This window comes from Miniopterus schreibersii (genome assembly GCF_964146895.1).
Source record: "Miniopterus schreibersii genome assembly, chromosome: 2".
In the NCBI taxonomy this organism is placed as follows: Eukaryota; Metazoa; Chordata; class Mammalia; order Chiroptera; family Miniopteridae; genus Miniopterus; species Miniopterus schreibersii.
In genome coordinates this window covers 156,698,987-156,725,551 of record NC_138102.1, presented here as the reverse complement: position 1 = coordinate 156,725,551, position 26,565 = coordinate 156,698,987, and the positions used below count along the sequence as shown (strand labels likewise).

Sequence of the window (26,565 nt, the reverse complement as noted above, 5' to 3'; positions counted from 1 at the left end):
ACTGAAATGGATAAATAAGGAGAAAAGTCCTTTAAAAGAGAGACTCCAAGCAACTGATGCTGCTAGTACAATTAACTTCCAGTTTTTAGTGTTCAGTTAGTACCTTTTCAAAGGCAGTTATTGCCTAAATCAAGGTAGACTTATATTTTAAGTGTTAGGCAGATTGCAGTTCATCTTTCTACCGGGATCTAAAACTAAAGAAGAGGTTTGGACAGGACAGACAGGAAATGTTTTCAGGCCATACGTGGAGAAAGTAGCACAAACTGAATCTTTATCATCACGTTGTACTTACTGAACTCCCACGTATGTTCTGCTCTATATTAGAAAAGGCAAAACCAGTTAATCTTGTGCAGTTTTGCTAGCTCATGAAGAGTTCCTGTCTTAAGTGTACTCTTCATAAGGTTTAGCTTATAAACTGTGGAGGTGGCTCAGTTAGGTGAGTTATGGAAGTTTAGAAAACAGATGGTAAGAGGAAAATGCCTCGAAAAAGCAAATAGAAATGTGTGTCTTATATGCTAGGAACATTTAAAAAACAACAAAAAAAAACACCCAACACATATCTTTATTGATTTCAGAGAGAGGAAGGGAGGGAGAGAAACATCAATGATGTGAGAGTCATCATTGATCAGCTGCCTCCTGCACCCCCCAACTGGGGATCGAGCCCACAACCCAGGCATGTACCCTGACCGGGAATCGAACCGTGATCTCCTGGATCCTAGGTTGATGCTCAATCACTGAGCCACGCCTGGCCAGGCGCTAGGAACCTTTTTTAAAATTTATCTTTATTGTCGAAAGTATTACAGATGTCCTCTTTTTGTCCCCTCATTAACCCTCCACCCCACACCAGCCCCCACCCCCCACCCCCAGCCCCAGGCTACCACACTATTGTCTGTGTCCATGGTTATGCATATAAGTCCTTTGGTTAATGTCTTCCCTCGCTCCCCACCCCGTCCCTCTGAGATTTGTCAGTCTGATCCATGCTTCAATGTCTCTGGATCTATTTTGTTCATCAGTTTATTTTGTTCATTAGATTCCACATATAAGTGAGATCATGTGATACTTCTCTTTCTCTGACTGGCTTATTTCACTTAGCATAATACTCTACAAGTCCCTCCATGCTGTCTCAAAAAGTAAGAGACCCTTTTGGATCAGTCCCAAAGGCCCACAACATGAGATCTTTGACTGTGGCTTGAGCATCACATCGCTGTTCAACGAGGAAGGCAGGCAGGCTCTGGGAGTCTGAGGTCCTAATCCCAAGGCTTCTGTTAGCCCCATGCTCAACCTGTGTCTCCGTTCTCTGGCTCTCGAAGGGAAACACAGTCACATCGCACTGAGAACACGGACAGACACTTAAACCAGTCTTGTATAGCACGCTTCCCTTCGCATGGGGAAGTCAGATGGTTCCTGCTCTGTCACCACCAGCCGTGGATTTGGAACGCGTCATGTTCACGGGTGAATTCACTTCTGTTGTCGCCACTGCTTCACTTCCAACCTCCCAGCTGAGCAATGAGCAGCTCCTGGATGGCCAGGGGAGATTCTCTAGAAAGGGGGATAGCTGCTTAGTTGAGAGCCAACACTCACTACAGCTGGGAAACAAGTTCGCAAGCCCTGTAATTACACAATATACAATTGTGGATTATCAGTTATGCCAATAATAATGCACTGGGTATCTAGAAAAGAATCACATCATGACTTTTGAATACAAAAATTAAAAGTGTTTTTGAGAAGACAACAAGCATACACATTTGAAACAATCCAAGAATTGAAGACAATTTTATTAAATGACAAAATATACGTGCAATTATACATCGTAGGAGAGAACAGAGAGAGTTGAGTCCAATGAGACACTGCTTCCAGGATTGGAATAGAGGAAGGTGTTTTAGGGTAGTCATTGAAAGATAACCCTTGAATACATAGAAAGAAGGGTATTGTCAAGTGATAACAAAAAAGGTTTAAAGTGATTATTACCTTAAATAGAAAAGGATTCCATGCAACCAGAAAGGCTGCTGGGTCAATTCCCCATCAGGGCACATGCCTGGGTTTGGGGCTTGATGCCTGGTTGGGGGCCTGCAGGAGGCAGCCGATGGATGTTACCCTCTTGCTCTCCCTTCCCCTGTCTCTAAAAATCAATAAACTATTAAAAAATGGGGCTATTTTCATATATCTGACAGGGTTTGTGTAAAGTTGAGACATAACACATGTAAAACGCCTAATATAGGACATATTTAGTAAGTTCTCAATAGATGAGAATCAGAACAGGTACTCAAATGAAAGCTGTTAGCATTTCTGCCATTATCATCATATTTGACATATATTATAAATGGAAAGCAGTGTGGTTAGGAGGTCAGCTTCTGGAGCAGGACTTCCTGGGTTCAAATCTGGGCTCTGGCACTAACTGGGCAACTTTGGGTACGTCCCCTTTTCTCTGTTTGCCTGAAAATGGAGATGATAGTAATGCTTACCTCATAGGGTTGTTTTGAGAATGAAATGAGTTGATATTTATAAAGAACTTAGTACCATGCCTGGCACATGGTAAGTATTTTATATATGTTAGCTGTTAATATTTTCTAGAAATTTGAGTGCCAAAGTTAAACACACGGCAGGTTTAAAGCAATTGTTTAAGGACCATTATTTAAAGGCATCTTATCTCGATCCCTCTAAGGCCGACTTAGGAATCAATAGTCTACCTCTAAATTGTTGTTAGGACAGTGCTGACTTTAAAACACCTGTCTGCTCTTGCCTGTACTTTAGCCAGTTCATCTGTATAACTGGAGGACAGTCAACAATGGCCCCTGCGAGGAAGGGAACTGAGAAGCGGCATAACCCAGTGGAAAGCATTTGTAGAAAAATCAGAGCCATCCAAAAGAGAGAAGAGCTTCCAAATCCAAGTCAACAGATCATCAAATACCAATCTAGCAGCTTTGATAGTCCGCAGACTAACACCAGGAAAGATTTTGAAGAGGTACTGAGGAGGATGACTGCCTCTCGCCTTCCTACAAGCAACACTCACTTCTCAGGCTCTGAGAAAGATGACACCTTCGTTTCATCTCCTCAAACTGTGTCTCCAAGAACCCCAGCCACCTCTCATCTCAGCTCCCCTGAGAATTCAACATACCCTGTCCTCACAAGTCCTGAAAACATCTCAAGGCTGAGAACCCAGAGCGCCCAGAATTATGTATCCTTGGTGTCGCAGATCAGAAAGGGGGAGCCCTTCTCTAACAAGGATTTGAATAACTGTCGTAATGAAAACCATTTTAGCACCTTAAAACTTGACTTTGATTCCACCTCTGATCAAAGCTCAGAAATTTTTACTCCTCAGGATTCAGTGGTGAAAAAATGGTCTCTGAATGAAGATGGTAAATATTCGTCTTTTGATATTCTTTCAATAGAGCAATAAGCATGTCACTTTCAGAATACCTGAATTTTAAACAGCAACAACAACAAAACCCCCAATTCACATCACTAAAGTCTGGATGGAAGCATTCATCTTTCCCTTTTAACGTATTGTTTTGCTGTGGGGTTTTTTTGGTCTTAAGAGGAAATTTTATATGTAAAATATAAGTATTTTCTATGATTTCAATTTAAAACCTGGTAGAAATTCTGGATTGTATTTACAATCATAATCATTGGTATTTCTCTACCGACCTGAAAACAAATGTTCTCCAGGACAAATTGGAATGTCACGATGGAAATACATAGATGCGGGGGAGTTAAAATTCATATAGTTCCCAAGAACCTTGCTAAAAACTAGCATTTTAGCAATTTTTCGTGTGTGGGAGAGTAAAACATGTAAGAAGTGTGGATTCCAAATACAGCCAATAACTCGGGCCAGGGGAGAATGTAAATTTTGCAGGCCAATTTCAACTGAAATTTTGGGAACTTTATTTAGGGAATTGCTTACAGAGTCCTATGTATGATAAACACTGAAAAACCAAACCTTGTAAAATGACACACACTCTGTATAGCTGTGTTTCTCCTCTCCCTCTATTATACTACTTGCCTTCTCACAGGGTGCTCTTAATATTACAGGGCAAAAAAAAAGCTCACTCCCCTCTCCATCTCTCCTTTTCCCCTATGTTTATAAAACTTAAAAGAAAAAAATGAAAGTAGACCTTCCACACCACTTTGTTGCCTGGCCTATTTAAGTAATCAGTATTGTATTCTGTTTATTTAAATGTTTTCTCTTTTCAAATTAAAACAAAAAAATTAATCATTGCAGCACAGAAAAGCATTTCTGGATTTGCAAACTCTTTGTTCTAATAGGATGGAAACTAGGAGCTGATGACAGCAAGGAAGGTGTAACCGACAGCATTACCAGGACCTGTGAAAGGTTCCTCACAGGCATTTTTCATGCATGTGACACCAAATGCAGGGGTAAGTTGAACAGTACCTGCTCAAATGTTTGTGGTATCTATCAAGGCCTTGCACTTTCTCCTGGGAGAGAAAGGGAAATGGTTACACGTGGTGCTCCGTGGGCCTGTCTGCACACACGTGGTGGATGCAACCTAATTTGGGACTAAGGATGGCTGTTTAGGTGTTGTTTATCTCTTTATAACTTCTTTCTACCTATTTTGCATGTTTTACCAATGTCTTGAATGATTTCATTGAGCTGATCCACTGATTTCCGAGGTCCAGTCATGGACTGGAACTGCTGACCTGTCATGGGTGTTGCCACAAAAGAAATACCTACTTCAAAATGTATAAAACCACATACACATTTAGCTCAAAATTTTTAATTTTAGATTTTCACTTCTGCTTTTTTTAGAGATGTGTTCTTTTTAAAATGTCCGCAAGTAATTTTTAGTACATAAGTGATTCATACTCACTGTAGTAAAATTAATAGTATGTAGATAGATAAGCAAAAAAGAAAGGAGAAAAACCATCAGTAATTCTTTTCCCCTGAGTAACAATTGTTAGTGATTTGTTTTATAATCTTCCACAACTTCTTTGGTCAACATGGTTTTCTTTTATTTAGATTATATATATATTTTTTATTTTAGAACATTTTAAACATATACAGAAGTAAAGAGAATAGTATGAAGAACCCTTATATAAATGTCATAACCAATTATGTGTCATTTTTAACCCCATTCGTTTTCCTCTTCATTCTGGGTTATTTTGAGACAAATCCAAAACATTATAATATTTCACCTGTAAATATTTCAATACATTTTTCTAAAAGACCGATTTCAAACACAAGCACCATGTTATTATGACTAAAAATATAACATAATTTCTTAATATCAAATATCTTTTCAGTATTCAAAAGTTCTCACTTGTGAGAGAAATTTATTTTTTTCTTAAACAGTTTAATTGTTCAAATCAATATCCAAGAAAGGTTTGTTCATAGTAATTAGCTTTCTGGCTTATATCTCTGCTCCCTTTCCATCTCTCATTTTTATTGTATTTTATTTGTTAATGACACTGGATCTTTTACCCCAGAGTTTCCCCCAATCTGAATTTTGGTGATAGTGTGACTGTAGGAACACTTAACTTCTCTCTCTGTCCCCTATTCTTAGAGGTTTGATTGGATAAACTTTGGTTTATATATTTTTAGTCAAGAACTCTACATAGATGTGTTATGTATTTATCAGAAAGCAAAACTATTGATGATGAAGGCTTAAATCTCTTCTTTCATTGGGTGTTGCAAATGGTGATAGTCTATTATTCCTTCCTAATTTATCAGCTGGAATAGGCTATAAGAGAAACTCCCCTGCTTCATCAACTATTTGGCTGTCCTGAATCTCAAAGGAGAGGCAGGATAAAAACTTGATTATGTTTCTGATCACTTGAGAGTAAGCTGTGGCTTATTTTTACCCCTAACTATATTAGTGTGTATTTTGTATTAAACAAGGACATTTGCTTGCATGATCACAGACCAATGATGAAAATCAGGATATTTAATGGTGATACAATAGGATAATCTAATTCAAAATCCTATATTCAAATTTTGTCAATTGTCCCAATAGTGTATTTTATAACCTTTTTGTTTCCTGGTCCAGGATCCAATTCAGAATCACTTCTTGTATTTAGTTGTCGCATCTCTTTAGTCTCCTTACATCTGGAACAGTCCCTCAGATTCCTTGTCTCTTATGACTTTGAAATTTTTGAAGAGTATGGGCCAGTTGCTTTGTAAAAGGTCTAGTATTTCCTCTTGATTATCCAGGTTATACATTTTTGCAAACACTACAGAGTGATACGTTCTTCTCAGTATAATATATGAGGATTTTTAACTTTGATTACTTGATTAGTGTGGTGTCTGCTGTTTTCCCATTGTAAAGTTACTCTTTTTCCTTTGTAATTAATGTAACTTATGGGAAGATACTTTGAGTTACATAAATACCCTATTCCTCATCAAACTTTCCCTCCCTAGTTTTAGCATCTGTGATATTGTGATTTATAATAAAAATATATATATTTGTTCTTTGTCTCATTTCTGGAACAGAGCTCCTAAAACCATTGGAATTTCCTAAATTATGAGAGCAATAAAGCTGTCTTTTGTTATGTTAATGAAGTGACTTTTTGACCCCACCTAAAGATGGGGGCTGGTTGCCTGAGGAATCAAACCCATGATTAGAGGGTTGGAACTTTCAGTCTCACCCCCAGGCCTCTGGGGGAGGGGAGATGGAGTGGAGATTGAATTCAGTCACCAATGGCCAATGATTTAATCAATCATGCCTCTCTAATGAAGCCTCTGTAGAAACTTAAAAGGAGAGGTCTCGGAGAGCTTCCAGATTGGTGAACAAACATGTGGAGATTTGGAGAGTGGAGACCCAGGGAGAGTGCAAAAGTTATGTGCCCTTTCCCCATAACTAACCCTATGCATCTTTTCCATCTGGCTGGTCCTTAATTATATCCTTTTATAAAAACTGGTGTTCTAGTAAGTAAAATGTTTCCCTGAGCTATGTGAGCCACTCTAGCAAATTAGTTAATTGAACCCAAGGAGGAGGTTGTTAGAACCTCCAATCTACTTGGTCAGAAGCACAGGTGATGACCTGGCTCCCCCACACCTCCTCCCCCAAGGCAGATAGCTCAGGGCAGGCCTTAGTTATAAGTAAAAAAGATGTCTTATGCTTAAAGAAGATTGGTGTGTCAATTAGTAACTTAGCCTGGATGATTTTCATTTCTGAATGTGTCAGTAGGACTAACTGTATCTAAAAATGACCTCTCTACCCTGATTCCCCTGTCTCCCCCCCAAAAAAATCAGAGTACTTAAGACTGAAATTTCATCTCAGCAGAGGGAAAACTTTCTTCATTGAATGCTTTATAAGGAAAGAATGAGAGACAAAACTAAAGTGGCATCTTATAGATAAGGCTACTGAGGCTCAAAGAGACTTAAGTAATTTTCCCAAATCCACTCAGCTGGTACATTCCAGCCAAGATTTGACCAGCTGCATTAGACTCCAGCCCAAGGCCAGCGCTCAGCCTACCATGCCACCTCAGCAGGATTGCAAGGTTAGATGGCATGTTCCCAGGACCCAAGGAATCAGAGAAGCGCCTCACAAGAAATACTCTTAACTCATCTTTCAAAACTAATTTGCCTTTTTTCTTTCTAAGGCTCAATAAGAATTGCCAAAATAATAGATTACCTAAGACAAACAACTAGTCAAGATTATGAAGACGGTGGCTTTGAGGAATTATGGAGGATGCTTGATCCTGAAAAGAGAGACCTGCATGTGGACCTGGAAACTTTCCATGTCATCATGAAAGAATGGATGACTTGCTGTAAGAACAAATGGTAATCAGCAGGAAGCATTGTTGGGTTGTTTCAACAACTGATTACAATTAATGCTAATCACTGTTTTCTTTGTTGATGGAAATATTGTAATCTGGTGCTTCTCACACTTTAGCAGGCATTGTAGTCACCTGAACAAATTATACCTGATTGCTGACCAATGCCCCCCCCACCCCCCCACCCCATCCCCCATCCCCTATCCCCCACATCCCACGTCTCTGTCATGATTCTGTATGTCTGGGATGAAGCCTGATAATTTGCATTTTAAAGTGTTTCCAGGTGATGCTGACGAAGGGCACACTTTGAGAACCTATTATGTTAATTACACTAATTCTGATAACATTCATTTATGTGATTAGGGGGCAGCACGTATTATGGTCTCCAAAAGAACTGAGCTGTCATAGGAGTCAAGCAGATTATTGGTACTGACCAACAAATCTCCAGATGCACTTAAACTCAAAGTGAACGCCCTTTTGAGGTCAGTGGGGGTGTTTAGGCAGCGAGTGTAATTTAGAAGCCTCAACTATAGGGAAGCAAAAGGGAAAAGGAGACATACAGTGGGATAGAAAAAATTATAAAAATAAATGGCACCAGATCTCGGGTGCCCCTGATGGATACTGGAGAAGAGTCACCTTCTTTCACAGGAAGTCAATTCCTGTGGCTTTTACTCAGCCACCGAGCTCTAGCTATTAGCAGATAGGTAGCAGGGATTTGCTTAAAGAAAACCTCAAGCCCAAAGAGTGGCAGAACTTGTTGTACATCACACAGGGTTAGGATGTATAAATGACTTAAGAAAAGATGAATGAAACGGTGTTTAAAGTACGTGAGTTAATCGGGAAAGCAAGGTAAATATATAAAAACATCGAATATTACTAGTAATCAAAGAAATGCAAATAAAGACAACATACCATTTTTGCCCATTAGTTTGGCAAAGAATTAAAAGAATCACTCCATCCCGTGTTGTCAGGGCAGGTGGAAAATAAAGTCCACTCTCATACATTGTTGGTAGTAGTGCAGTGGTTTTCATGAGCAATTTATAAATGTGTACTAAGTCCTTAAAAACATGTGATGTGTTCAAGCTAGTAATGTAACTTTAAGGAAAATAACCAATCACGTACTCTAATATGTGTGTAGAATGCTGTTTATGATGGCGATAAAAATAAGCAACCTAAATATTTAAAGATAGAGGGTTGGACAAATAAATTGTAATACTTCCATACACTAGAATCCTAAATAGTGACTCAAAATTATAATTAGACAAATATTTGATAAGAGAAATATTCATATATATGTATTTCAAATAACAGGCCATTAATTCATATATGTAGTATAAGCCCACATTTGTAATAAATATGCATAGGAAATCATTGAAAAAAATATATTCCAAAATTATTACCTTTTGCATGATGGTTTTAACTTTTCTCATGAATTTTCTCATTTTTCTAAAATATTTAAATTTGGTTATATAATAAAAATATCAATAATCCACTTATAAAATGGCATGAGAGCAAAAGAAAGTCTCTAGTGTTTTTTGTGTTTTGTTTGTTTTTTTTTAAATATAACTTTATTGATTCCAGGAAGAGGAAGGGGAGAGGGGGAGAGAGAGAGAGAGAGAGAGAGAGAGAGAGAGAGAAACATCAATGATGAGAGAGTCATTGATCAGCTGCCTCCTGCACGCCCCTGATCGGGGATGGAGCCCACAACCCGGGCATGTGCCCTGACCGGGAATCGAACCTCAATCTCCTGTATCCTAGGTCGATGCTCAACCGCTGAGCCATGCCCAGCCAGGCTCTAGTTTTTATAACATATGATAGGAAAAGAAAAAACAGGTATAAATACAAATTATAAAAACAAAAACTCAGGAATGGTGATGGGTATGTAGTTAGGAATAGTAAGAATGCTGTATGAGTTCTGCTTAGCCACCTTTTGACAGACATCTCACGTGGAAACACAATGAGATGTAAGTACAAATTTAGAGAATTTTGTGGCTGCTCCAGAGAGATAGTGAAAGGATTTGGAATTTAGAAAGATTAAGTAACAAAAGTTAAATCATAATATAGATACTTTTAGGAAAACAATAGAAATTTTCCTTTGTTTATTTGGAGGCTTAGAGCTAGAGTTTGTGCACTTCCCCAAATTTCAAGAGTAAAATGCTCAAAGTACAATTAGTCTAGATTCAACTTGGTTTTCCATGAGAAACAGAAAGGATAACACCATCGATGTGCCTCAAAATATTAGTTGTTTATGCCTTTTCCTTCTCAATTTTTTAAGGCTCATGGCCTTGCTACCTCCACAAGTGTTCACTTATCACTCCAAACTATTTTAACTTCCGAATCCATGAGGCCTTCTACCATAACTGCTATTCATAATCACCTACCTATTTATGCATGCACATTTTCTTTTTCATGTCAGATGCTTTTAAAGAGAAATTCTTTAAAAGAAAACAAGGTTATGGAAGGTGGAAGGAATTAATGCCTTATGTTTCTTTTCTATTACCTTACCTAAGCACAGTGTTGGGCCCCAAATAGTTGCTGAATGAATAGATGGTTTTAAAATCCAGAAACACACACTCAAATAGGAAAGCACAGAGTGCATCTGAAAAATTAGCTAAGCTTTGGTCAGGCAAAGAATCCCAGCTCATTGGTTTTGTTTTTTGGCCACAGGGAAGGAGTGAATAGTGGATCAGGCCGCAGCATTGACAATTCTGCTCTTGAACAGGACAGCATGAAATCCGGGCGAGCAAGTATGTGCGGGTTTCCTTGTGACGGTTCTGCCACTTTCTTGTGCTTTGGAGAAGTGGATCTTTCATGAAACACTCTTGTATGTGTTTCAGTTAAGACGACTACAGATGTAACAGAGTCTGCATCAGGGAGCTTCGAGGCTTTGGGCGGAGACGTGTCTAGAGGAGTCTTGTAAGCATTCTTAGTTGTAATGCTTTCTCAAGGGCACCATGTTTTATTATTTATTTTATAGACTTATGTATTTTACTTAATGATGAAGTCACTTAGCCCTTTTTTAGTAGGAGAGTTAACATCATTTACTTTTTTAAAAAAAAGTATTTATTTTAGAGACAGGAAGGGGGGAGAGAGAGAGAGAGAGAGAAACATAGATGTGAGAGAAACATCAATCGGTTGCCTCCCGTACCAGGTGATCGAACCTGCAACCTGGGCATGTGCCCTGACCAGGAATGGAGCCAGCTACCTTTCAGTGCACGAGACGATGCTTAACCAATTGAGCCACACCATCTAGGTCTAACATTATTTACCTTTAACTTTTAACTATTCTGTCTGAATTGCATTAGAACTAGTTTTACTAGGGACACAAATTATGTAAGACTAGTATTGCATAATTAACATTTTCTCACTCATGGAACCCTTCTCCTCTATTGACGTCATGTGTTTTCCATGGAAAACAAGTTCCGTTTGAAGTAGAGTTATGACATTGACCTTATGCTCTTTGGGAGATTATTTTTAAAGCACTTCTTTAGTCAATGCTTTTAAAGAGAAAAGCTGTTTTTTGACTAAATTGTGTGTGTTTTAGATATTAGGGAGAGGTGATTCTGTCTCTCCCTTAGTTTATCTTTGTCACTTCAGATTTACTCATGCAAAAAGGTGGTTTAAAAACCAAGTATTAAACCTGTGCTAAGAACTCGGATAAGATGGCAAAGAAGAGGAGGAGGCCTAGGACTGCATGAGACATGCAATCCAGACTTTCACAGGGTTCATGATCTAATGTTGGTGGCAAGAGTGACACTCACAAACATTAACAAGCTGTAGAAAATATCAAGGAACATGAACACTAAATGGAGAGGTACAGGCTGCAAATGTAAGACTCTCGGAACTGTTTTCTAGTTAAAGGCCTATTAAAACCTGCCGAGATCCCTTGACTGAGACTAATGTGTCTATTTTGGGATCTCCCATAACCCAGGCAGAAATAGGACCTCTTCAGGTAGACGGAGACAAACACTGTGAGTGAAGCGGAAAGAAAGAAAAGCTGTGCTAGCTGACTTGACAACTGGCAGATGATGAATACCTGGCAACTTCGGACCAACCTTTCATACTATTATAACAAATGCTTGAATAAATGTTTATTGTCTAAGTCAGCTCCATTTGGGAGGGTAAAGTAGAAAATCTCACAGGAATATTTAAGCCTGTTTGGGCTTAGCCATATGCCTTATTTTGATTGGAAGGGATTAAACATGTTGAAGGTTATTTATTCTCATTCCTTATTTCATCTGCAGAGAGGTGTCTGATTTGATTGCCTACGTAGCAGACCTGCATGTCAACAAGCAGAAGCTAGAGGAGGAGAACAGTAAGTTGAAGCTGGCCTTGGAAACCTTGGAAGAAGATAACAGCCGCTTCTCAGAGGACTGTGCTGAATTGCGCCTTCAGATAAAAAGGTGAGCTGCTGTGGGGTACAGTGTGCTGGGGGGGGGGGAGGGTCAGTTTTGCTTTGTTTTTTTACTTTAAAAAAATCTGTTTTTTACTGAGATATAATTTACATAGCATAAAATTTACCCTTTTAAAGTTCACAGTTCAGTATTTTTGGTATATTCACATAGTCACGCAACCATCATCATGATCTAATTCCACAGCATTTTTATCCCTCCAAAAAGAAGCCCCATATGAATTAGCAGACACTTCCCACATCCCCTTCCCCTCCGTACCCTGCAACCACTAATCTTTTTTCTGTCTCTATGGATTTGGCTATTGCAGTCATTTCCTATAAATGGAATAATACAATATGCGCCTGTGTCTGGCTTCTTTCACTTAGTGTGATGTCTTAAGGGTCATCCATGTTTAGCATGTATCGCTGCCTCACTCCTTTCTGTGGCTGCAGAACCATCCGTTGTGTGGATATAGCATGCCATTTTGTTTATTCATTCTTCAGAGGATGGACTTCTGGGTTATTTCCACTTTCGGCTCTTATGAATATTGCTGCTATGAACATCTGTGTACTGGTTTTTGTGTGGACATGTTTTGGGTTCTTTTGGGCTTATACCTAGGAGTGAGATTGCTGGGTAGTAACCTATACTTAGCATTTTGAGGAGCTGCCAAACTGTTCTCCAAAGCAGCTGTATCATTTTATATTCCCATGAGCAATGTTTGCCAGTTCTTTTCCATCAGCGATGTTCCTGTGTCATTCAAGGTAGTGTTCTCTGTGTAAGACCATTATACCTAGGGCCCAGGTGTGGACCTATCTAAAGCAGCTGTGGTTTGGTTGAGCCCTTACTGTAATGCTGAGTCCCATGCAAAGTATTAAAGGAGATTTATTGATGAGTCAAATTTAAAATATGCCTTCAGGGTACCTATACCCTAGAAGGATGGTAAGAAAGTTCCTGACCATAGCTTAAGATAGAAAGGACTAAAGGACCTGAGAGACAGACCAGATAAAGTGTCCAACACTGGTAAAGTGGTTGCAGGGAGATGCTTGAGCATCAGAAAAAAAGCAACAATTTCACACAAAGATGTGTTTTAGATGTAGCTGCTAATATTCTGAACAGAAAACTTTTAAGTTAACTCGAAAAGATGGTAAAGCATTCTGACATGGACTCATAATTTTTTGACCAGCCAGTCCAGCCTCCAAACCAATGTGTAAAAAAAAGGCTTACCTCAAGCTCTCTTCATTCCACAGTGGGCTTATTTATTATTTATTTGAAATTTAAGAATTCAAAGTTTCTTAAGAAAACAAAACAAAGCAAAACTATTCCTTAGATGAATGTGCCAATCAGGGCTTTGGGTTGCAAGCCCCAGAAGCTGACTCTGGTTTACTGAAGCAGTAAAGAAATGTGTTAGAAGGGAATTGGGTTACTCACAGAAGAACAGAAAGGCTAGAGACTCTAGACCAGCAGCCAGAATGCCAATGTGTATAAAATTAAGCCTTTTGTCTTTTTCTTTTCTCCTTCCCCTAATCCTTCAGAAAGAGCCTGTTTCCTTTTGGAGCTCACAGCCTATTTTTGATATTGTGCAGTTGTCCTAATATAATTTGCCTTCTATATTAACTGTCCCTCATTAATGGGAGGAACTTTGTCTTACCCATCCTGGCTACCCGTGCTTAGTAGAATATTCTCCGCAGAATAGCTCTCCCATCCTTTCAGTTGCCTGCAAGCCAGAAATCATTGTCTCCTTTTTCTTCCCCAGCCTTCACTTCTAAATCAAATAGCCAGTCCTGTTCCATTGACCTACTTTATATCTCTCAAATAGACTTCTTTTCATTCCTATGTCTGCCACGTTGTTCAAGTCAACATTACCTTTCACCTGGGTCATGACAGCAACCTCCTGATTAGCTTCCCTGCCTTTTCCAAAACTTGAGCCACACCTACAGGATGCTCTTCCTAAAGGCCAGCCTGACTACATCACGCCTCTGCTTTAAACACTTCGATGGAGCCCTGTCGTACTCAGGATAAAAATCTAAAGTCCTCCATCTAGTTTGCAAACCCTTTCATGATGGGGCTTTTGTTACCTTATTTCTACTTCCCATTTTCCACTCTGGGCTCCAACAATATCTAGCTGCTTGCAGCCCCTCAACAAGCTTCTGTTCTCTCTCCTTCTTTCTCATCTGAACTGTCCGCCTTTTACACAGTGTCTGCAGAACTTGGGTTCACTTCACCCTTGGTTCTTAACACTGAATTGTACTTATGATTGTTGGTTTATCCTACTAGACCATAAACTCCAGGAGAGTAGAGCTCTCATGCTTGGGTTTACTTTTTTCTTCTTCTAGCATCTAGCCTAATGCCTGGCACAGAGTTGGAGCTCAGTAAATATTTGTTGAATGACCAATGTAACCCTTTAATAAGGCAAAAATTGTACCTTCTTTGAGGCCCTGCTCAGAAAACAGTGGTAATACAAATAGGTAATTCCATGATATGGATTACCATAATACATTTAATATTTTTTTTGTTGGAAATTTAGGTTGTTTCCAGTGCTTTGTTACTGTAAACAATGCTATAATAAGCTTTTAAAATAAAATATATAGAAATTATCTGTTTAGTTGTCATCTCCTTCACTAATATTAACCTCTACAAGGGCATCCTCATACAGCCCCGTGCAGGGTACAGCACCTGGAACATGCTATTATTTAATAAATATGTGTGGAATTGCATTAACTAATTTTACATCTTATTAGTAGAAAAAAAGAACTGTGAGATTCAGCCAATGAAGATTTCAGAGGGAGTCTCCAAATCTTTATCTTCAGGAATATGTTTTTTTCCTTCTATCTTTTTTCCCCCTCCGAACTCCCCCCAAATCCCTTCCTTTTCCAAGGACTGTGAAAGATAGTGGGTATATTTTTACTATTGTTGGCATCTGGTTTACATTTTCAGTGGTTTTCAACTTGGGTCTAAAAATAGTCCTTGGCTTTTCTTAGTCTGTTTGACAGTTACATTTGAGGTTTTGCTCATTGCCTTTTCCCCCCACCCCCACATCCACAGTGCCCACCAGGCTATTATGAGAGCAAATCTATTACAAGAAGAACTAGAGGAACTGAAAACTAGTATGAATGCTTCAGAAGAGCAGAAGACCACAATTGTAGCCCAGAACAAACAATTAGTAAGTCATCCAAGTACCTTGAAACCCCAGGAGGGTTCATTTGGAGGCAAAGGTCAGTCAATAGGCAGATAAATGAAAATGGTAACACCTTAGAAAAGTTAAGGTAGGTAGGATAAAAACCTGTGTTTTTCTCTTCAACCAAGATTCAAATTCTTTACAAATTTCTCAGTCATATTCACATTGGTTTGTAGGATCTAGACGATCTCTGGAGTTCCTCCTGAAGTTGGTAGGTGAATTCATAAATACCTGATACTAAAAGCCATTTGAATTTTCTAAAAAAAATTTCTGTCAGACTTTCAACTTTTTCTCAATACTTCCAGGTTACTAAGAAGCTCCATAAATCAGTCCTTAAGTCAAATAAGTACAGGCTTGTACTTTTCAGAGCAAATTGGTAGTTAGACTAAGCTTTAACTCGCTGACAGAAGTACATAATCATTTTATTGAGAATGTTAAACTGTTATCTAGAGCTTTAGTTATAATGTTCAAAATCCTGAGTTATTTCAGCAGTGTTCTAGAATTGCTAATGATGGTGGGGGTCAGCTGAAAGTCACTCAGACTGATTTATTTTTAGGTCTGTAAGTCATCAGGAGAGTTGGGCTCCAGACCTGTGTCAGTCACTTGTGACCTCCCACACCCAACACAGCTTAGCTTAGCTCTTACTTCAATAGTAATAGGTGGGGACTAGACTCATTGGGTGTCAGGTGACTCTGCAAGTCTCTGAATGCACTACAGGAAAGACTCAATTTGGGGTCAGTGAGGAGCTTATACATGGAGGCAATGTAGAGAAATGACCAAGAGCCCACTCTTGAAAGTCAGACAGCCATCAGTCACGTCCTGACTCCTGGGGCTGTGTAACTTTGGCAAACCACATAACCTCTCTAAGCTGCATCGTCCTCAGACCCCAGGGCTGGGAAGGTCATATGAATTAATACCTGTAGAGCAGCCAATGCCCTCTTTCCCCCGAGGGCTGGATAATGCTAGCTATTATTAAAAGTAAGAAGTCCTAGCCAGGCCGGCCTGGCTCAGAGGTTGAGCATCAACCTATGATCCAAGAGATCAAGGTTCAGTTCCTGGTCAGGGCACATGCCCGGGTTTCGGTCTCTCTCTCATCATTGATGTTTCTATCTCTCTCCCCCGTCCCATCCTCTCTCTGAAATCAATCAATCAATAAAATAAAAGTAAGGAATCCTAGACATACAATTCTAATCCTTTGCGTTTTATAGTGTTTTAAATTTTAAAAGAATTTTGAATATTTCATTTCACTGGTCGTCATCAGAAATTCTGTGAGGTAGAAATAGAAGTATGTAGCTATTTTTCATTAAAAATTTAATATAATTATAGGTAAAGTCCAGAGATTTTTTTTTATTATTATTCAAAGTCAGTTGTCTAATAGATGAGAAAGCTAGAACTGAACTTGGGTCTTCTGATTCCGATTATGTGTGTGAGGGGGGTGTTCCTTCATTCTTGTACCAATGACATCCTAGCCTGACATGTTTTCCCTTTTACTTTTATATGATAGAGGCAATTCCTATTTACTCTTTAAAAGTAAAGAAATGCATATTAACAAAAAAGTTCCTACAAAATTCTTATCCTACCATATCCACAAAATTTATTGTTAACATTTTGACATATATTTTTTTCCTGGAATATTATTTTTCTTCTGATGGTTCTGAATTTGGGGTTCTTAATTATAAAATAGTTTTTGATAATTATCTGCTCTGGTAATGTTGAATCTGGGAATATCAACAGCTCCAAGCAGAAAGCTAGATGTCTGTATGATTTCAAAGTGCTGTTTAAATGGGTGAGTTACCGCTCCCTGTCGTGAGTGGATGGTGGTAAGTAGCAGGGAAAGAAGCCTGGCTGTTCCTTTTCTGCTTTGAGTCTTCCCTCTCTACTGTCATATGGAGTCAAGGAAAAGGGTGACTTCTCACGAATCCCCAGAAACTGGAAGCCAAAGACTTAACCCCATACTGGAAATGTTTTCAGGCGAGGCTCGTTTGTGACATGTCAATGCCATGTTTACAGTTAATACAGGGAAAGAATGTCGATAGTCTTGGTGGCAAATATGTGGTATTCTCATAAACCTCTCAACTATTTTTTATCTACTTTTCTTTTAATGAATCAGGAGACAGAAAACCGGGCTCTGATTCTTAAGATTCGGACTCTCCAAGAGGAGGTACGTTGAAATCATCAGACATGGGCACAGATAAACATACGGGATCATACAGTCATGAGTCCTGACCTGGGTTCAGTATAAATCGCTTGAGTGTTCTGACTCCTGAGGGTCAAAAACCAGGTTCCTTTGTCAAATGACAAATGAGGCAGAGTGGACAGGATTTTCACATCCAGAGAGAAGTATGTTATTACCTTTGTATATATTCATGGAAGAAATGGGATTTTAAAAATTCAGACTTCAGATGAAGTGAAATTAATCCATGTAAAAACTATATGAAGCAAGAAGGAAATATAGACATTAGTATTTTTCTGTTATTTTTCCACTGGAGTAGGTGGCAAAAGTCTTGAGTCTAAGACCCAGATCTTAAATTCACTGAAAGTCTGACCATGGAAAAGCCATGTATCTTTTTTTTAGTTAATAATACCTGTTCCCTCAGTTATTTTAGAGATTACGACAATGCATGTGAACCCATTTGTTTAATTATAATGTACCTCATATATATTAGAAAATATTAGTAAAATCTCTAAAAAAGGAATAATTCTATGCAATATAGATTTTTAAGCAACAGAATTAAAGCATGAAAAGAACAGGTAACAAAGCTACTAGTGAGTCACTATTTTGGGGAGAAATTCTGTGAAGGTACCTTTTGAAAGTCAAGTGTTACACGCATTTTAAAATTTGCACTTTATATACATTTATTAGAGGTATTTATTAAGCTGTGATGAACAATCTGGAGAGTTATCCAAAATATGGACCAACTGGGCATTTAAAAAGTTTCATAGTGGGTTAGAAAGGAACAATTAAAGATTGGAAAGAAACCCTACATTAGATTCAGACTTGTTATAGCTACAGAAACTAGTGCTTTACAGTTAAGCTCCCAATGTAAGATGATCGACTAGCAACAAAGAATTGTACCAAACCCGTTTAGAATTAAGATGGGAGGAAGGAGATTTAGAAGACTTCATCACGACACAGCATTGTCATTATTGATTTACATTAGGAAAGGCGTGGAAATGTTACTGCTGGCTAAGATTCCTTTAGGAGGCAAAAATCTGATGCATTGTGAAGGGCAACAGCACCGTGGTTTGGCTAGCCATTCATTCATTCATTCATTCATTCATTCATTCATTCATTCATTCATTCATTCAGCACATAGTCCTTGGGAGACCTCTATGTGCTAGGCACTATTCTCGATGCTGAGGAGACCAACTTAAGCAAAAGAGCCCGTGTGGAGCTAGCATGTTAGATGGTGCCTAGTGCTATGGAGAAAAGAAAAGTGAAAACAGACTTGTGGGGGAGTGCAATCTAGACTAGGGTGGTTAGGATAAAAGTAGCGCTGTGAAATTAATCATTCGGTTAAAAACTGCAAAGGAGGTTTATCTGTAGAAGAGCATTCCGGGCAGAGGCAATGGCAAGCTCAAAGACCTCATGCTGTAGCCTGCCTGCTGTTTTTGAGGAACAGCAAGGCTAGAGTGGTGGGAGCAGAGGGAATAAGTAGAAAGAGGTTTGGCAGAGAGCTGCAGGGAGCTAGACCCACAGTGTCTTATGTGCATTGTATGGACTCTGACTGTTCACACTGAGTGGGATGGAAGCTGGGAGGCCAATTAGGAGGCCCTTGTAATAATCCAGGCAAAAGCCCATGGAGGCTTAGACTGAAGCAATTAATAGAAGCGGTGGAGAGAAGTGTGCAGATGTGCAAATGCTTTGTAATATATCCGAAGGTATTGATTGTATATTCCGATAATATGGAAGTTCTCTTTTGATTGTTTCCAATGTCTCAGTGAAATACAAAGCAAAGTTATCAACTGAGGGTGAGGATGTTGGAAGAAGTATTGGAAATTCAAGGGGAGAGATGGGATAACATCAGGGAGGGGTTGCCAAAGTTTTTGTAAAGGACCTGATAGTAAGTACTTTTAGCGTTGCTTGGCTATAAAGCATTTGCCGCAACCACTCATTTTTGCTATTGTAGTGTTAAGGCAACCAGAAATAATATGAAAACAAATGGACACAGCTGTGTTATAATAAAACTTTATTTACAAAACCAAGGGGTTAGCTAGAGCTGTCCTGTGTGGTTGGGGGAGGGAGGTTTAGTGTAGTTTACAAATCCCTGATTTAGGCCAATGGCTAGGTGAATGGAATAGGATTATATGATATGATCACCAGGAAACATTGAGGTTAAAGGTTATAAATCTAACATGTGAGCTGTTGGTTCATTTGTGCTTTTCTTTGACGATGTTTCATCTGAAAGGGTGCTGGCACAGTGAATGACAAGTTAAAATTAAGCCAATACTAAGAAGTAGGGGAGAGGCAAGGGATTTGAGGGGATATGAAAGAGGGTAGTTATGATGATTGACCACAGAAAATTGTAAGCTGAGTAAACAGGGGACTGAGCTCACGAGAAAAGTGAAAGAATAATGAGAAGGTGGTGGCATCAGTGGATTGCAGGCTCCAGTGGGGACTGAAGGTTTGTTGGTGCTCAAAGAAGTACCTGGAAAGACAAGAAGTAGTGGTTGAAGAGTGAGATGCTTGCAGTTAATATAAGGAAAGGGCCACAGTTCCTGGTGATGACAAGCGTGAATGGTATGACGAGGGAGTGCACAGCTGTGGTGGAATGGAAAATTGCAAGGGACTTCCTAGATGGTCATGTTAAAAGGCTCATGTTATTTTGGGACAAAATCTAAAGTTTTGTCCCTTAGCTTAAAATGGATTATGATGATAATGATGAAAATGCTACTTCCTGAAAAAGACTGTGATGTTCTCTAATTTTTTTTTTTTTAAGTCTAAGAATACTATCTTCTTTTGCATTAGAATACAAAGAACATTATGGATATATATGCACTGGAAAAGAATATTGAGGAATTGTCTAAAACTGAGACAGAGTACCAAGTAAGCACTTCCCAAACACTGGTAAAATATTTTCTTCCATCAAGCTAAGATTACTCTATTATGACTCATTAATACAATAACCTTTTGTTATAAATTTTAAAATTTGTACTCCTCAAGATGTTTGAATTATATAAAGGGCAATTTCTATATTTTAATGTAAAAGCTTTACTGATAAGTATTACACATGCCATTAAATTCACCCACTTAAAATGCACAAGTCAGGGTTTTTTTAGTATGTCCACAGACATGCAACTATCATCAAAACCAATTTTATTTTTTATTGAGTTTATTGGGGTGACACGGGTTAATAAAACCATAAAGGCTTCAAGTGTACATGTCTATAACACATCGTCTGCACACTGCATCATGTGCTCACCACCCAAAGTCAAGTTTCTATCACCATTTATTCCCCCTCTTCTCCCTCTCCTCACTCCCCTTTCCCTCTGTGTCTGTTTATGGGATTTTTGCTTAATCCCTTTACGTTTTTCACACACTCCCAAACCCCCTCCCCTCTGACAGCTGTCAGTCTGTTCTCTTTCTCTATGAGTCTGTTTCTATTTTGTTTCTTAGTTTATTTTGTTAATTGGGTTCCACATATAAGTGAAATCATGTGATACTTGTATTTCTCTGACTGGCTTATTTCACTTAGCATCATACTCTTCAGGTCCATCCATGCTGTCACAAAAGGTAAGATTTCCTCCTTTTTATGGCCAAGTAGTATTCCACTGTGTGAATGTACCATGGATTTTTTATCCACTCATCTATTGATGGGCACTTGGGCTGCTTCCAAATCTTCGCTATTGTTAATAATGCTGCAATGAACTTAAGGGTGCATATATTCTTTCAAATTCATGTTTCCTGTTTCTTCGGATATATTCCCAGTAGTGGAATCACTAGGTCATAAGGCAGCTCCATTTTTAATTTTTTGAGGAAACTCCACAGGGACCTAAGTGGCTGACTTTCCAGATCTCTCCTCAGAGCCATGTCACCCAGATCTCTTTATAACTCCCATATGTCCTGACTCACATTACCTCTGCTGGAGCCCCAGGTGAGTGTGCAAGAGCTAGATCCTGTGTGCTGGCCCTTCAAGAGAGCACCTAGTTTCTAGCATACTTCTTCCTCTTCCAGGCAGACAGAGTCCCTGCTGATTTTCACTGCCACGTGCTATGTGGGCTCCTCTTCCTGGCTCTGGTGCTCTGGGCTGGGAATTCTGGCATGGGTTGAGACCCCACACTCCTCAGGGAGGACTTTTGCAGCTGAGATATCCCTCTGGCTTCTCAGATTCCACACGTGGGTGCAGGGGCCAGCCCTCTCTGTGTCTTTGCCCTTCTTACCAGTCTCTCTGTGGCTTCTTCTGTGAGTCTTTGGTTATAATACTTCTTGGTTATAATATTTGGTTATAGTACTTCTGTTCAGCTGTCCTTCAGTTGTTTATTGCTCTATAATTTAGCTGGAAATTTGGTTTGGCTCCTGGAAGAGGTGAGTGTAGCTTCCACCTACTCTGCAGCCATCTTAGAATTCCTCCAAAACCAATTTTAAAATATTGTTGTCATCCCAAAAGAAATCACTTTAGTACTTATTCCCCATTTCCCTCCACACCTAGGAAACCACTAATGTACTTTCTATCTCTCTAGAATTACCTAATCAGGATATTTCATGTAAGGGGAATCGTACACATTATGTGCTGTCTTGTGACTGGTTTCTTTCACTGAGCATAACATTTTCATGGTTCCTCTATGTGATAGTGTATATCAATACTTCATTTTCTTTTACTGCTGAGTCACATTCCATTGTATGGATATACCACATCTGTGTTTCCTTTCATCAGTTGATGGACAATTGAGCAGTTTCTACATTTTTACTATTATTAATAATGCTGCTGTGAACATTCTGTGCTGGAACTGGAGACTCAAGTTCTGTCACTAACTATGTGTGACATTGGGAAGTCTCTGGCTAGTGCTGAGCCTCGGTTTCCTCATGTCTCCTTATTGGAATGATTTTGTGGCACTGTCCTTTACCAAAGCAATATCTCAGTGGCCTTTGCTAACTTTGTTTCTTTTCAGATGCAGTTACACATGTATGAGAACACTTTGCTTAATAAAGATGCATGTTTGCAGAAGGTTGGTCCTGTCCCTTCCCATGAAGTCTTGTGGGATGGACTAGCTCTCTCTAAATCATAAAGGAGATGGTCATTTGTGTAACTTCACCCCTATTAAAATATTTGATTCTAATAGTCTTTCAAGAATATTAGACTTCCCCATTTTTTCCCCACTGACCCCTTCTACCCTACACCCATCCCCTGCCCCAGGCCTTCACCACACTATTGTCTGTGTCCAGGGGTTATGCATATATGCATATAAATTTTTTGGTTAATGTCTCCCCAACCCCCCTCCCTTTGGGGGACATCTGTAATACTTTCAACAATAAAGATAAATTAAAAAAACACACACACACACAAAATGAAGCTACTGATTTTCTTTAAAAGTCATCAAAAATGAGATGAACTAATATTGGATGGATAAGAGGACAGATTAATGGATATATATGTAATAAGCAAGCATAATAAAATGTTAATGATAGAATTTTTAAAAAGAATATTAGACTTCCTTTATAAACTTCACAAAAAATATTCTTTTGAGTGAAGAATACTGACTTCTCCATCTGGTGTAAGTTTCATCATATCCTCTCTAAATTCTGGTGGTGGTTGTTAACCTATGTAACCAATATTAGCATGCCAATTTATCAGTCAATGGCTAGATATCATGATGCAGTTTTAATTCATAACAACACAAATGCATGTGCAGTCATTCATTTTAGGGAAGAAGAAAAATATATCCCTGAATTATTTTCTCCTTAGCTTGACTGATTGATTAGATAGATAGATAGGTGATGATAGATAGATAGATAGATAGATAGATAGATAGATAGATAGATAGATAGATAGATATCCTTGTATCCTGTGATCATAGCCTATCTGGTAGCAAAGGAGCAGAGATTCTGGTTATTGTGGCTTTAAGAGACATAAGAAAGATATAGCCCTAAGTTAATAAACTTCCACATTTCAAGGTAACGCAGCAAAGAAAGAGCAGTATTTATCTTCCTTTTTCATGTTATGATCAAAGAAGTCATTGATGGCTTGTAGACATTGACCCAGATACTGAATATTGTAAAAACTTCTCTTCCTTGTGGGTGTTCTGTCTCCATACAGTGACGTGGTGGTGGTGATGGCGGCTCACTTCCTCCATAGCTCCCATCTTTCCACCACTTTGCACTCCTGCCCAGTTCTCAGACGGTACTGACTGGGCACTTTCCCTGTTCCAGGCACCATGATAGTCACGAGATAAAATTATAGGTCAGACACTGCCTGTACCCTCTGGTCTTGCAGTAAAAACTGTGATTTTAACAGATATCATGTGAGCTGAATAAAATTGAATGCCTTAATAATTCATTAGTCATTTGCAGTTAGAGAGTGATTTTTTTCTTAAATGTATAATGATAATAAGTATAATTTTGACTTGGACTTAAGAATTACCTTTCAGGGTTTGATTCCATTAGACCGGGCAAACTCAGAGCGTGCTGTCGCCGGTTAGATATAGCTGCCTCACTCTCCCATACTTTTTGTGTGGTTTTAATCACAAACACAGACTGGTTCTGTTGTCAAACAATATGATTGATAGAAGATCTCATCTCATTGGGCATTTACAATTCTTCTGTGGCTCAGACTGATAGTTATTCTAATAGACATCATTTGGTGGACTCGTGTATTTATTAGCTATTAATGTTCTCTTCTACTTTTCAGAAGGATTTAAGCATAGAAGAACTTAAGTCAACCATCATAGAATATGGAAGCATTATAGAGGTATACCATAATAATCTCAGAGCTTGAAAGGTGGGGTTGTTAAATGTAAATCTAAATTCCCCACTGGAGTAACACGTACAGCATAATGGTATATGTGATTCCAGAATTTACGAGGAGAAAAAGCCAAACTGGCTCATGAGTTACAGCAGTTGGAACAGGAACTCATCATGTAAGTGCACAGCAACCCCTCATCAGCCCTCTCGCGTGCCTCCACCCTGCCTCACTGGCCTACTGAGCTATCTGCAGTTCTCGAATGTGCTACATTCTTTTCTTCTGTACCTTTGTAAGTGATATTTTCTATTTTTCTCCAACAGAACTCCTTCACAAGTTTTTCATGGCCTTCCCTTGCTTTTCTCTTACCTTGGGATTAAAGTAACCCTTCTGAGTGCATGCATGCTATGCTGTTCTTACCTCTTTTCTAACACACCTCACCTTATGTTGTAATCATTTGTTTCTGAATAGTACGTGTAATATGCTGGTCCAGGAGTCCACAGGAGCCACTCAGATAACAAGAGTAGAGCCAGAGGGGTGAGTGCACACACTCACATTATGAATGTTGCCAATGAGAAAGTGCATTACACCAGTAAGCTCAGAGGGGGCTGCTCTGCTTAAATTGTTAACATCAAGAATATATAGACCTGGTATGACCACATCTTCTGTTTTTTTAAGAAAAGCCAGAAATCTAGATTTTTAGTGAAATTTTCTAATTTTTAACTATTGGCTCCAATTCATTAAAAAAATAAAAAGTGTGGCCTACTTGTTTGCAACCACCTAGCATCACTAGTCTGTGCAGCTCCTGGAGGACAGAGGCTCTCCCTTGTCTCTGTATTTCTAGGTACCATATGCAATCCTTGGCACACATGAGGGCTTCCTGATTGCCATAAACAAACCCCTATTCTGGCGACTCAAAACATAATGCTGGAGCCCTGGCCAGTGGCTCAGTTGGTTGAGCGTCGTCCTGTGCACCGAAACTTCACTGGTTCAATTCCCAATCAGCACCTGCCCAGGTTGCAGGTTCAGTCCCTGGCTGGGCAGCCGATTGATGTTTCTCTCTCACATCTCTCTCTCTCATCTCTCTCTCTCTTTGCCTTCCTCTTTTTCTAAAATCAATAAAAATATATTATTTTTAAAAAAAGAAAAAAACAATGTTGGAGGCACACCTAACCAGATGGGATTACTGTTCTCGTTTTTTTTTTCAAGGAATGGGATCCAGTTGAATGTTAGTGGAGAACAGAAGAACATCATCTCTAAAGGAGAAAAGTCTTTACATTGTGAGCTCACTCTTGCTTGGTCTTTAGAGGTAGGTAACTGTCAGATGGAAAGCTTTAAAAATATTCACGTGTGTAACTTACTATTACGTGACGGTCCATAGCTTGCTGAAAGGCACTATGTTTTTGCTTAATTTTTAAAAGGCAAAAACTTTTTAAAAAATCTCAGTTTTTAGGTAGACCCAATTCTTTACAAAGTGGTAGAAAGTGATCAACAGCTTTCTTAGAGATGAAATGTTGGGATCCCTCGATACTATATTTCCACTCTTTTATACTTTCCATTGTTGTGCTTGTTATGTTAGGAAATACTTTATTAGCAAATTGCTTTCTTTTCACCACTTTGATGGTCTCTCCATGTCTGTGGGCAATGGATATGTTGGAATGTCCTCCTGTTGACAGCTGCGATATGACCTTGAAAGGAGAGGAAGAAAGTCTTTGGGGCAAATGCTGTTTGAATTTCTTCTGCCAAGAATGCAGGGGTGATATATGCTGCCTGCATCTGAAGCCGTCTCAGACAGCCTTGGACATTCTGCTAGGGCTGTGCTTTCCTGACATTGCTTCAAATACTCATCTTTTTACCTCGTTTTTGAAACCAAGCCAAACTGCCAGACTGAATGAAATGATGGCAAGTCTGCTATGGCAGAGTGTTTTCATCCTCAGTCCTCTGAGATGATGATGATGTCAATGCCAGCCTGTGAAGTTCCATACTTCTAACCAGGGATTAAACAGCTGTCAAAGTTCTGGCTCTGAAGTTTGCTTTTTCATTGGAATCTGGAAATAAGAGCTCTCTGACCTTTTTCCAACAGACAGCAAGAAGAAAGTTAAATGTACTGTTGTCATATATCTAAAATATGACAAGAGCCCAGCCAGCACCACTCAGGGGTTGAGGACTGACCTAGGATCCAGGAGACCTCGGTCCAATTCCCTGTCAGGGCACATGCCCGGGTTGCAGGCCTGATCCCCAGCAGGGGCCATGCAAGAGGCAGCCAATCAATGACTCTCTCTCATCATTGATGTTTCTATCTCTCACTCCCTCTCACTCCCTCTCACTCCCTCTCTCTTTAAAATCAATAATAAAAATAAATTTAAAAAAA

The 26,565-nt window shown here is 39.1% G+C and overlaps 1 protein-coding gene across 1 annotated transcript in view; it reads left to right on the top strand.

Moving 5' to 3' along the window:
* Window positions 1–2,785: 2,785 nt before the first annotated feature.
* Window positions 2,786–26,565, top strand: part of IRAG2 (inositol 1,4,5-triphosphate receptor associated 2) — a gene marked incomplete at its 5' end in the record, with an annotated part of 74,957 nt that continues 51,177 nt past the window's right edge. The window contains 13 exons of the mRNA XM_081127802.1: window positions 2,786–3,356; window positions 4,264–4,374; window positions 7,558–7,738; window positions 10,399–10,478; window positions 10,569–10,647; window positions 11,976–12,134; window positions 15,165–15,282; window positions 17,408–17,458; window positions 20,267–20,344; window positions 22,408–22,464; window positions 24,144–24,203; window positions 24,308–24,372; window positions 25,404–25,503. Coding sequence (XP_080983928.1) covers window positions 2,786–3,356; window positions 4,264–4,374; window positions 7,558–7,738; window positions 10,399–10,478; window positions 10,569–10,647; window positions 11,976–12,134; window positions 15,165–15,282; window positions 17,408–17,458; window positions 20,267–20,344; window positions 22,408–22,464; window positions 24,144–24,203; window positions 24,308–24,372; window positions 25,404–25,503 — 1,710 coding nt within the window. The remainder of the gene's footprint in view (window positions 3,357–4,263; window positions 4,375–7,557; window positions 7,739–10,398; window positions 10,479–10,568; window positions 10,648–11,975; window positions 12,135–15,164; window positions 15,283–17,407; window positions 17,459–20,266; window positions 20,345–22,407; window positions 22,465–24,143; window positions 24,204–24,307; window positions 24,373–25,403; window positions 25,504–26,565) is intronic.